The sequence below is a fragment of the Hylobates moloch genome, unplaced genomic scaffold (assembly GCF_009828535.3).
Source record: "Hylobates moloch isolate HMO894 unplaced genomic scaffold, HMol_V3 SCAFFOLD_1093, whole genome shotgun sequence".
Taxonomy (NCBI): Eukaryota; Metazoa; Chordata; class Mammalia; order Primates; family Hylobatidae; genus Hylobates; species Hylobates moloch.
In genome coordinates, this window is record NW_026653368.1 from 1,410 (window position 1) to 13,761 (window position 12,352).

Sequence of the window (12,352 nt, forward strand, 5' to 3'; positions counted from 1 at the left end):
TCGTGAGTTTGTCTAGTTTTGATCTTTGAGGCTGCTGACTCTTGGATGATGTTAGTGTGGGGACTTTTTTGTTGCTGTTGTTCATTTCTGTTTGTTTTTTTTTCAGTGGTCAGGTCCCTCTTCTGTATGGTTGCTGTGATTTGCTGGGGGTTCACTTCAGGCCCTATTTATGTGGTTCACTCCTGAACCTGGAGATAATACTCAAGGAGGCTGGAGAACAGCAAAGATGGATGCCTTCTCCTTCCTCTGGGCTGTCAGACCTCAAGGAACACCAATCTGATGCCAGTAGGAACACTCCTGTATAGGGTGTCTGACAACCCCAGTTTGAGTATTTCACCCATTTGGGTGACACGAGGAACAGAACCCATTTAATGAAGCACTTTTATTGTCCCTTGGTGGAGGGGATATGCTTCACTGGGGTTAAAACCACTCCTCTGGGCTGCTTGGATTCCTTAGAACTAGCAGGAGGAAAAGCTAAGTCTGCTGGTCTGCAGAGATTGCGATCACCTCTCCCCTTAGGGACTCAGGCCCAGGGAGATCAGAGTTCTTTCTATCCCTGAGCCCCTGGCTGGAGTTGTTGGAGTTCCTGCAGGGTGGCCCCACACAGTGAGGAGGGATGAGTCAGAGTCAGGCCTGAAGAGGTGCTGTAGCTGTAGTCTGCCACAGCCGCTGTGTTAGGCTGTGGGGGACACCTCTTGGAACCAAGCCGTCCAGCATCTCTGGCTCCAGCAGGGGAAAAGCACGGCCAGGAGCTATAGAGATGGCTGCCGCCCTTCCCCTGCCCAGGGAGCCTAGTCCTAATACTAGTCCCCCTAGTATTAGGCAGCTATCAGTCCCAGTGCTGGTTGCTGCCCCTCTTCAGGGAGCTCAAATGGCTTAGACAGCAGGCAGCCACAGCTGTGGTGCTGGTCACCCATCCCCTGGGAACTCAGCAGGCTTAAACAGATTTAAGCTGAGAGGTTGTTGAGAATCTGCACAGCTCTGAGGTTGGGACCCTAGGCCCCGGTGGCGTGGGTTCACTAGTGAAATCTTTCAGTCTGTGGGTCGCACAGTTCCATGGAAAAAGCATGATTTTGTCGGCTAAGTAGCACATTCATTCACCGCCTCCCTTGGCTGGGGGTTGGGGGCTCCCCTGCCCCGTGTGGCTCTCAGGTGGGTTGCTGCACCACACTGCTCTTTCTTCCTCTCTGTGGGTCATGCCAGCTGCCTAGTCAGTTCTGATGAGAGAACCTGGATACCTCAGGTGCCAGTGCAGGATTCACAGGCCATTATGGTTCTTTTCGGTGGGAGCCTCTTATCGCTGCTGCTTCTAGTTGGTCATCTTTGCCCTGCCCCTAAAAAATGGTTTTTTTGTTTGTTTGTTTGTTTGTTTGTTTTTTAAGCTAAACATGTCTCAGATGAAGAGCTGTGTCCACTCTGCGTCCTGGAATGCCATGTGTTCAGTACTTGCAAAGCTTTACTTTTCTACTTGTGCTTTTTCTTCCTAATGAGTTTGTTTTAACTACTTTTTAGTTCTTATAATAGTCGAGGGTGTCTGAAAAATATTTCTTTCCTGTATACCAGAGTCGTCTTTACATTCTCAACATCATAGCTTCTTACATGTCATAAAGAATTCTCACCATGAATTTATGAACTGCAATATTAAGAATGTTTCTTTCGTGGCTATGGAACATGGAAAGGGTGGATACTTAATATTCCTATTGGGGAAAAGCTGGAGTCCTTAGTAAAGATGGAGAGCATGTAATGTTGAGGTTCCATCTCTGTTCTCCATTAACTCTATGCAGAACAGGATTAAGAAAATGCTTACTTAAATGGGATGGCATTTATTACCCAGACAGTTTTGAAAAAAAAATTATTAGGAGATACTTGCTCTTTAGGGTGTGAAAGAAAGACTACTTAAAATCACTATTAAAATTTACAGAACATGGCAGATATCAGTATCTGGAACTTTGCATAAAACCAATGTTTCTTTATGATTAAATTCAGGCTATAATTTACTTTTGGCTGGGAGATACCATAGCAGTGATGCCATGTCCTTCTGTGTGCATCAGCACATCATAAAAATTGATCTTCATGCAGCTGATGTTAATAACTCACTTGGTTAATGAACTCTGTGACAGATTTTTTTTCTATAGAGTTAATTATTTTTCTCTTCATTATTGAGTATCTTTATTCAGCAGATGTGCATAAACAACCACATTTAATCTGGCAGCTGACCTTTCTTAGGTTTTGTTTGCATTTATCTGTCTTTGGAAAATGAAAGCTCTCATCTTTGTTTACAAGCCAAAAAAACTGAAAAACACACTGGCTCTTCCACTTACTGGATGTTTGACAAAATAGTTGTCTTGGACCAAAAACATGAGCATTACTGGTGAGCTTGTTAGAGATTCAGAAATTCAGATTTTATTCCAAATTTTCTTTCTTTTTTTTTTTTTTTTTGAGACGGAGTCTCGCTCTGTCACCCATGCTGGAGTGCAGTGGCGCGATTTCAGCTCACTGCAAGCTCCGCCTCTGGGGTTCATGCCATTCTCCTGCCTCAGGCTCCCGAGTAGCTGGGACTACAGGCTCTTGCCTCCACGCCCGGCTAACTTTTTGTATTTTTAGTAGAGACAGGGTTTCCCCGTGTTAGCCAGGATAGTCTCGATCTCCTGACCTCGTGATCCGCCTGCCTTAGCTTCCCAAAGTGCTGGGATTACAGGTGTGAGCCATCGCACCCAGCCCAGATTTTCTGAAAAAATAATCTGCATTAACAAGATCTCCAGTTTATTGTACACATTAACATGTGAGCAGTAGTTTCTAACTGAATATGTCTTTTCCATCTGAAAAATTGACACAACTTATTCTGTATGATGTAAATATAGCACTCAAAAATGTACATGTTAGTGTTAATGCCCTCAATTTTATACTTCATCATCCAAAAAAGTATAATCTATACCTTGATGTTGTGGATCTTATGCCACTCTCTTTTCTCAGAGTTAGAGAATACATTAGAGAATACTTCTGTGCTGAAAGTTATTTATTAAATATATCAGTCACTCCTATAAGTAAGAACCAGTTCTCTTTACTCTTGTTTTACCTTGAGTCAAATTAAAAATTCTGTTCATGGCCACATCCCTAAATGTCAACACTCCCTGAAAAACATACAAACACACACACATATTTACCAAGTGGCCATGAATTCTCTCTGGAGGAGTGGCAATGCCTGGATATCACACAGCAGAATTTATATAGGAATGTGATGTTAGAGAACTACAGAAACCTGGTCTTCGTGGGTGAGGATAACTTCAATATACAATTCCCTAATATACCCTATAAGTTTCATTTCTCCTTTTTTGTAGAATGGTTTTTGGTAATTTATGCTTTCAGATCTCTGTTTTTTTTTTTCTTTTTTTAACTTCAAGATTTGTCTATGTAGAAAAGCATTTCAAGATGTTTCATTTTGATCTGAACTTTCCACACTCAGCTGATCTGTGTCCTTCACTCTAGATTAGTGTTAATTTTAGAAATTTAGTGGCATAACATACTGTTGCCCATATCTTAAAATCTAATTGCCACTACCAATTTTTGATTTAGTAGTACCAGGTAGTAAAATTAAGAACTTACAAAATTAAAATATTTCCTAAATATTTAAAATTTTTTGTTCTATATTAGTATTTTGGAATTAATTTACTAGAATATTCTATTACATCCTTTTTACTGAACACACTACTAAATTGATAATTGGAGAATATGAGCACAATTCATGTTATTTGTAATAAAACAGGTATTGCTGCCTCTAAGCCAGACCTGATCACCTGTCTGGAGCAAGGAAAAGAACCTTGGAATGTGAAGAGACATGAGATGGTAGCTGAACCCCCAGGTAGGTGAGATCGAAAGTGAATACAACAGACGACACAGATGAGAGCTCCAAAGTAGAAAAAAAAAAAAAAAAGCCAGTCCTTAAAATGATTTGAAATCTGTGTTCCAAAGGAAATAGTTTCTAGGAAGCCTGAATTTTTTTTTATTTTGCTCTCACAAAGAAGCATCTTCTGTCTTATCTTTGTAAAATCTCTAAAGATTTTACTTTCCCTTTGGTGACCTTCCTTCAAGTTTACAGTAACAGCCAAGACAGTCCTCTTCATGGCATATAAGAGAGTGCAAAATCTGACTGCTTCTTCATTGTTTTGGAAAACACACAGATAATCTGCATAATTTTGAGAAACTATGTTAAACTGTTTTTCAAGTTCTCTTTTTACATCATGTCTTAAATGTGTGAGAGCAGTGGTTTCTGTTCCATTGGTGTTTAATTGCTAATTTTTCTGCACATTGCATTCTATCTTCTTATTATAGTCTTGAAGTATAGTTTGAAATTATAAAGTATGATGTTCTTCTGCTTTGTCCTTTTTTTTTTCAAGATTGCTTTAGCTATTCAAAGTTTATCGTAAGTCTATGTGAGAATTGTATTTTCTTTTTCTCTTTCTTTTTTTTTTTTGAGACAAGAGTCTCACTCTGTCACCCAGGCTGGAGTGCAGTGGCATCATCTCGGCTAACTGCAACCTCTGCCTCCTGGGTTCAAGCGATTCTTCTGCCTCAGCCTCCCGAGTAGCTGGGAATACAGGCACGAGCCACCATGCCCAGCTAATTTTTGTATTTTTAGTAGAGACGGCGTGTCACCATATTGGCTAGGCTGTTCTCGAACTCCTAGACCTCGTGATCCACCTGAATGAAAGCCCGCCTTCTGAAAAGAATATTCCTCAATCTTGGGCATTAGCAGAGTTTCACAACTCCCTCCGTAGATCTCAAAGCTCTTTAAGAGCACTTATTTTGGAGATGGGGTCTTGCTACATAACCCAGGTTGATCTTGAAGTTCTGTCCTAAAGCATTTCTCATTACAGGTTTGAGTCATGATTCCTGTTCTCATAAAGGCATTTTTGTCAGGCTAATGAATTTTCTTGCTGTCAGAAAATAAGCAAATAAGGCACCATTTATTTTTCCATCTTAGTGATGTCACTTTTCCTGTACATTTTTACTTTCTATTTTCTATTTCAATTTTGTGTGTAGTTTTAGATTTAGACATTTAGGACAATATACTAAAATTTACATGTTATGTCTGAAGTGAATTAGATAATTAGTAGACAGACAAAAAGGAAATATAGGCAGGCTAAAAAAGATTACAGGATTTTCACTCACATTTGTCAGCCAGTACCTAAAATATGACATAATTTGTTCCCAAATATTTGTTTTATATATCAGAGGCCCTGACCATATTCTGCAAAATAGATATATTTTTTCTTTATTTAGCAATGTAAGGCTATTTTTTGCTTCTAGATTTGGATTACAGCAGTTTTATTTTGTGTAAGAATAGCATATATTTAAAACTTAGAAATGATCTTATTTATTAAAATGCTTATTTATCAGTTTGTCATTAGAATCTTCTGTTTATGATTATACTGCATTTTATCTGAAACTTTTACTGCATTACAGTGCATGCCAATGATTCAAAATAGCCACCTTCAATGATTACACAGTTACAGTAAAATATTCCAGTTATCTACACAAATTCTTTGTTAATGCTACATCAAGTTATGTACCAGATTTTATGAGTAAACATTTATTATTATTTTGTAGTTTCATATTAATGTGTTTTTTCAGTGTAGGTTTCTTATCATAAGTTTATTGTGTTTTTTTGGTTTTACAATTTTAGACAATTTGCAATTCTGTTTTTACATGTAAGTCGGTGTGGGGTTTAAGAGATAAATCAGCCATATCTCTATTACAATCTGATTATGTGTGTGTGTGTGTGTGTGTATCTATAAATATGACCCCAATTTTGGTTATGGCTAATCTTGTGTGTATTTTTTCTTAGCTGATTTTTAATGATGGCTTTATCTTATCTAAATGAGTAGTCATGGAAATAGTCTTATTTTTACCTTGTGTTTAATAATAAACATATTTCCTATGTGTGAGGGAAACACTTTTGTGACTTGAAGGTAATTTTTGGAAAGATTTATAATTCTGGATCTTCTTCAGTTATTCTTCTAAAAACAATTGTACAAACATATAACCTAAAATTTACCATCTTACATCTATTTAAATGTACGTTTCATGGCCAGTCATGGTGGTGGTTCACGTCTGTAATCCCTGGATTTTGGGAGGCTAAGGCAGGAGGACTGAGCCCAAAAGCTTGAGAACATCCTGGAAGACATATGGAAACCTCATCTCTGTAAAGCATTTTAAAACATAGCCAGACATGGTGAAGTGGTCCTGTCTACTTGGGAGATTGAGGAGGGAGGATTACTTGAACCTGGAAGTTTGAGGCTGCAGTGAGCCATAATTGTGCCATGCACCCCAGCTTCGGTGACAGTAAGACCCTGACTCAAAAACACTGTACATTTCAGGCATGTTAAGTATATTTACATTATTTTATAAAAGACTTCTAGAAATTTTACAGTACACATTAAACAACTACCAATTTTTCGCATTTCCTGGCACTTTTCAAATGCCATTCTGTTTTCTGTTTCTAGGAGTATAACTGCTTTATATATCTCATAAAATCTCTGTTTGCGGCTGGCTCATTTTATTTTGCATGAAGTCATCAAGATTTACCTTTATAGTTGTTAGAATATTTCCTGCTTTTTTTCAAACTGAGTAATATTTTGGCATTTTTGTATTTCAAATTATATCTGCTGAATGATTTGGTGACCGAAATTTCCCTTGCTTTTACCTACTGGCTTTTAGTAGCAATGCTAAAATAAATGTGGGTATGCAAATGACGCTTCGTGTGACCATATATGTGAGAGTTTATATATGTGCTGCATTCTATTTTATTAGTCTACTTTTTCACCTTTATACTCATACCAAATTGTTTTAATTCTGTAGCTTTGTAATGTGTTTTGAAATCAGCAACTGTAATGCCTCCAACATTGTTTTGTTTCGTTTTTAATATTTTTGGGTACTTTATTATCTGTAGAGATTCTGTATACTCGAGGGAGTTCTGTTTCTATTTCTTCAAAAATGCAATGAGAAATTTGAAAAACATTGCATTAAATCTGTAGATTGTATTGAGCAGGATGGACATCTTTACAATGTTACCTTTTTCAGCCTTTCACAAGAGCATGCTCGAGTGTGTTGTTTAATTTCTATATATTTGTTAATTTTTCAGGTTTTTTTCTCTTGTTGTACTCATTTCATTTTGGTGATAGAAAGTGATTTATAAAATTTCAGTTTTAAAAAATTTGATATGACTTATTTTCTTTTTTTGTAATAAGAGGAGGTCTATCAAGGAAAATGTTGTCTATTGAGAACCATGTGTGTCCTGGTGTTGAGGAGTGTTTTCTCTACCTTTGTTAGAAATAATTGTCTTATACTGCCTGGAAGTCCTGTATCCCCTTACTAATATTCTCATTTAATTTTTATTACGGAAAGTGCAGTGTCGAAATATCCTACTATAATTATGTTGCTCTCTATGTGTCTCTGTTACTCCGTCAATATTTGCTTTATATGTTTGGGGCCCTAATGTGAGATACACACACACACACACATACACACACACACGCACACACAAAGATGTATATACAAATTTGTCATAGGTTCCCAGTGAGTAAATCTAAAGTGGTTTTTTTTGTTTGTTTGTTTTTGAGACAGAGTCTCACTCTGTGTCCCAGGCTGGAGTGCAGTGGTGTGATCTCGGCTCACTGCAGTCTCTGCCTCCTGGGTTCAGGTGATTCTCCTGCCTCAGCCTCCTGAGTAGCTAGGATTACAGGTGCCCGCCACCATGCCTGGCTAATTTTTGTATTTTTAGTAGCGTCAGGGTTTCACCATGTTAGCTAGGCCAGTCTCAAACTCCTGACCTCAAGTGATCCACCCGCCTCAGCCTCCCAAAGTGCTGGGATTACAGGCGTGAGCCACCATGCCCAGCCTAAATCTGTAAGTTTTAATGTCCTTTTTTTGTCTCCTTGGAGTTTTAACTTCAAGTACATTTTGTAAAATATGACAGTTTTTGACTTAAGATGTAGCTTGCATAATATTATCTTGATTTCTTCTGCTCTCGTTTGATTAATATTTGCATGAAATGTATTCTTCCATCTTGCCCCTTTTAGTGTTTTTTATCATTAGATCTCTACTGACTCTTGTAGAAAAAAAAAGTTGGATCTTGATTTTAAAAATTTTTAATAAATCTATTGAAAGTATGTCTCTTGAATTGAAAGTTAATTTTATATATACATTTAAGTAATTGTCTGATAAAGACTTACTGTTATGTTTTTAATCATTTTATTTGATTCTTGCATCTTTGTTTCTCATTTTCTCTCTTTGTGTCTTTTTGATTTTTGTATTGATATGCTTTTACTTATTTCTAATTCACTTTTGTATATTTGTACAGATTTTTCTTTTGTGGCACCTTGGGGGTTCCATAAAACTTCTATAAGAAACAACAGTATATTTTTAATTTGGTATAAAATAAACCTCGGTTGAATAAAAAATTCTTCCTGATTACATCTGCCTTGAAATTTGTCATTGATGTTGCTAATTATGTTTTTACATTGTATATTCATTAACAGATGTTTATAATTTCTGTGCTTTTATTTTTCAAAATTTAGAGAATAATTTAAAATGTTTTCTGCACCATTATGATAATGCCACAAGATTCTGTTTTTATGTATGTGTATATCTTTCCTGGAAAATAATGTATTTTTATATGATTATGTGGTTTTTTTTTAATCCTTTTACTTTCAGTTTAAGGAACTGCTTTCATCATCTTTTGTATGTAGGGCATATGCAGTGCTAATATACTTTTTCAGAATTTGGTTGTTTTGGAAGGGTTTTTCTTTTTATTTAGCAGGACAGATTTGTAGATAGTATTATTCTCACTTGATACCTTTTTTTTTTTTTTCAGGACTTTGTGTCACACAGTATCTTTCTGACCTGCAAAATTTTTGTTGATAATTCACTGGTTATATCACATGACTATGTTTGTAAATGACACATTACTTTTATCTTGCATCTCCTAAGACTTTCTTCTTGTCTGTGATTTTTGAAAATGTGCTTAATATGTATTTGTTATAAATATCTGTGTGTGTATCCTAATTTGTTTGTTGAACTTCATTTTTACATCATTTTTCTTTTAGGATTTTCCAGTTGTTTATTTTTCTGTTTTTTACTACCAAATTGTTTTTTTTTAAATATTTTGATATTCTTGTTTTTATTCTCGTTTTTGTGATTTTCTACAGTGGACTGTGTTCCTGTTTCACTCATTGGATATTATTCAATTTATTAGTGTTTAAAATGTGTACATCTTTTTTATGGTTTCTTTCTGAAATTTATATAATATTTTTGATGAAATTATATTGGCCTGTTTTGTATACATTGTAATCTTGGATTGAGAGTTGGACATTTAAAAAAGCTACCTGTCACAGTCTTTAAAATGTTTTTTTTTTTTTCTGACATAGTCTGAAAACAATTATCTTGGCTAGAGATTCTGGGAGTCTCTCAAACATGTTCTTAGGATGTGCCTTGTCTAAAATTTTGTGTTTAGTTTTTAGTCAGAGGAGTTTATTCGTGTTTCTTTTTTTTTTTTTGAAACAGAGTTTTGCTCCTGTCACCCAGGCTGCAGTGCAATGGCATGGTCTGAGCTCACTGCAGCCTCCACTGTCCCAGTTCAAGTGATTATCTGGTCTCAGCCTCCCACTTAGCTGGGATTACAGGCATGTGACCCCATGCTCAGCTACTTTTGTATTTTTAGTAGAGACAGGGTTTCACTATGTTGCCCAGGCTTGGTCTCAAACTCCTGACCTCAGTTGATCCACCCACCTTGGCCTCCCAAAGTGCTAGGATTGCAGGTTTGAGCCACCACACTCCTTCTTAATAACCAATAATCACTTGCTATAATTGTTTCCTGTCTGTAGTACCACAGTCTTTCTGCTGCTGTAAAGCTTACCTTTCTTATTTATTTATTTATTTATTTCATTATACTTTAAGTCCTAGGGTACATGTGCACAACGTTCAGTTATGTTACATGGGTATACATGTGCCATGGTGGTTAATGCTATCCTTCCCCCAGCCCCCACACCCCGACAGTCCCCATTGTGTGATGTTCCCTACCCTGTGTCCAGGTATTCTCATTGCTCAGTTCCCACCTCTGAGTGAGAACATGCGGTGTTTGGTTTTCTGTCCTTGTGATAGTTTGCTCAGAATGATGGTTTCCAGCTTCATCCATGTCCCTGCAAAGGACATGAACTCATCCTTTTTCATGAATGCATAGTATTCTGTAGTATATACGTGCCACATTTTCTTAATCCATTCTATCATTGATGGACATTTGCGTTGGTTCCAAGTCTTTGCTATTGTGAATAGTGCTGCAATAAATATACGTGTGCATGTGTCTTTATAGTAGCATGATGTATAATCCTTTGGGTATATACCCTGTAATGGGATGGCTGGGTCAAATGGTATTTCTAGTTCTAGATCCTTGAGGAATTGTCACACTGTCTTCCACAATGGTTGAACTAGTTTACAGTCCCACCAACAGTCTAAAAGCATTTCTGTTTCTCCACATCCTCTCCAGCACCTGTTGTCTCCTGACTTTTTAATGATCACCATTCTAACTGGCATGAGATGCTATCTCATTGTGGTTTTGATTTGCATTTCTCTGATGGCCAGTGATGATGAGCATTTTTCCATGTGTCTGTTGGCTGCATGAATGTCTTCTTTTGAGAAGTGTCTGTTCACATCCTTTGCTCACTTTTTGATGGGGTTGTTTGTTTTTTTTTTCTTGTAAATTTGTTTAAGTTCTTTGTAGATTCTGGATATTCGTGCTTTGTCAGATGGGTAGATTGCATAGATTTTCTCCCATTCTGTAGGTTGCCTGTTCATTCTGGTGGTAGTTTCTTTTGCCATGCAGAAGCTCTTTAGTTTAATTAGATCCCATTTGTCAATTTTGGCTTTTGTTGCCATTGCTTTTGGTGTTTTAGTGATGAAGTCCTTGCCCATACCTATGTCCTGAATGGCATTGCCTAGGTTTTCCTCTAGGGTTTTTATGGTTTTAGGCCTAATATTTAAGTCTTTAATCCATCTTGAATTAATTTTTGTATAAGGTGTTAGGAAGGGATCCAGTTTCAGCTTTCTACATATGGCTAGCCAGTTTTCCCAGCACCATTTATTAAATACGGAATCCTTTCCCCATTGCTTGTTTTTGTCAGGTTTGTCAAAGATCAGATGGTTGTAGATGTGTGGTGTTATTTCTGAGGTCTCTATTCTGTTCCATTGGTCTGTATATCTGTTTTGGTACCTGACCTTTCATCTCAGCAGCCTCAAACTGTCATTTGAAAGAATACCACTGTTTCTTGCAGAACTTTTATGCAATGAGACACAGGAACCAGTGTCTGTAAAAGTCCCTGCCATTGAGAAATAAAGATGTATAAGCCATTATTTTACTTGTCTTTTAAAAATGAAACCAGGAGTTGGCAATTTATTTCTAAAGTCACTATGTTATATAGGGAAGCAAGAAGATCTGCATTGGGTAAATGTAACAGACTTTTCTTTCTTCTATGTGGCTCTTTGCATTGGGCTCACCTGGGGCACTGCGCACACTTAACTTACTTTAATTTTTCACATATGTAATTTGTTCTGTATGCTTTTGTTACATTTATATGTCTGTGAAAATGTTAGAGCGTGTAATATTTTGCTGTGCCATCTTGTGAAGTAGTTTGTATAATTTTGTAGGTTAGATTTGTAAAGTATATTCATCTGAGTCTAGTAAGTGAAGTAATTTATTATTTTTATTTCTTTCAGTTGTATGTTCTTATTTGGCCCAAGACCTTTGGCCAAAGCAGGGCCAAAAAAAATATTTCCAAAAAGTGATACTGAGAAGATATAAAAAATATGGACGTGAAAATTTACAGCTAAGAAAATACTGTAAAAGCGTGGATGAGTGTAAGGTACACAAAGAATGTTACAATGGACTTAACCAGTGTTTGACAACTACCCAGAACAAAATATTTCAATGTGACAAATATGTGAAAGTCTTTCATAAATTTTCAAATTCAAACAGACATAAGATAAGACATACTGGAAAGAAATCTTTCAAATGTAAAGAATGTGAAAAGTCATTTTGCATGCTTTCACACTTAGCTCAACATAAAAGAATTCATAGTGGAGAGAAACCCTACAAATGTAAAGAATGTGGGAAAGCCTATAATGGGGCCTCAAACCTTTCTACACATAAAAGAATTCATACTGGAAAGAAACCCTACAAATGTGAAGAGTGTGGAAAAGCCTTTAACCGGCTCTCACACCTTACTACACATAAGATAATTCATACTGGAAAGAAACCCTACAAATGTGAGGAGTGTGGCAAAGCTTTTAACCAATCTGCAAA

At 36.7% G+C, this 12,352-nt stretch overlaps 1 protein-coding gene across 1 annotated transcript; it reads left to right on the forward strand.

The window, feature by feature from the left end:
• Positions 1–3,118: 3,118 nt before the first annotated feature.
• LOC116464603 (zinc finger protein 98-like) lies at positions 3,119–12,303 on the forward strand (the record flags this gene model as incomplete). Its single annotated transcript, XM_032147864.2, has 3 exons — positions 3,119–3,272; positions 3,764–3,859; positions 11,767–12,303. Coding segments are annotated over exons 1-3 (787 nt in total), but the record flags the coding sequence as incomplete, so codon positions are not given.
• Between the last annotated feature and the right edge of the window lie 49 nt (positions 12,304–12,352).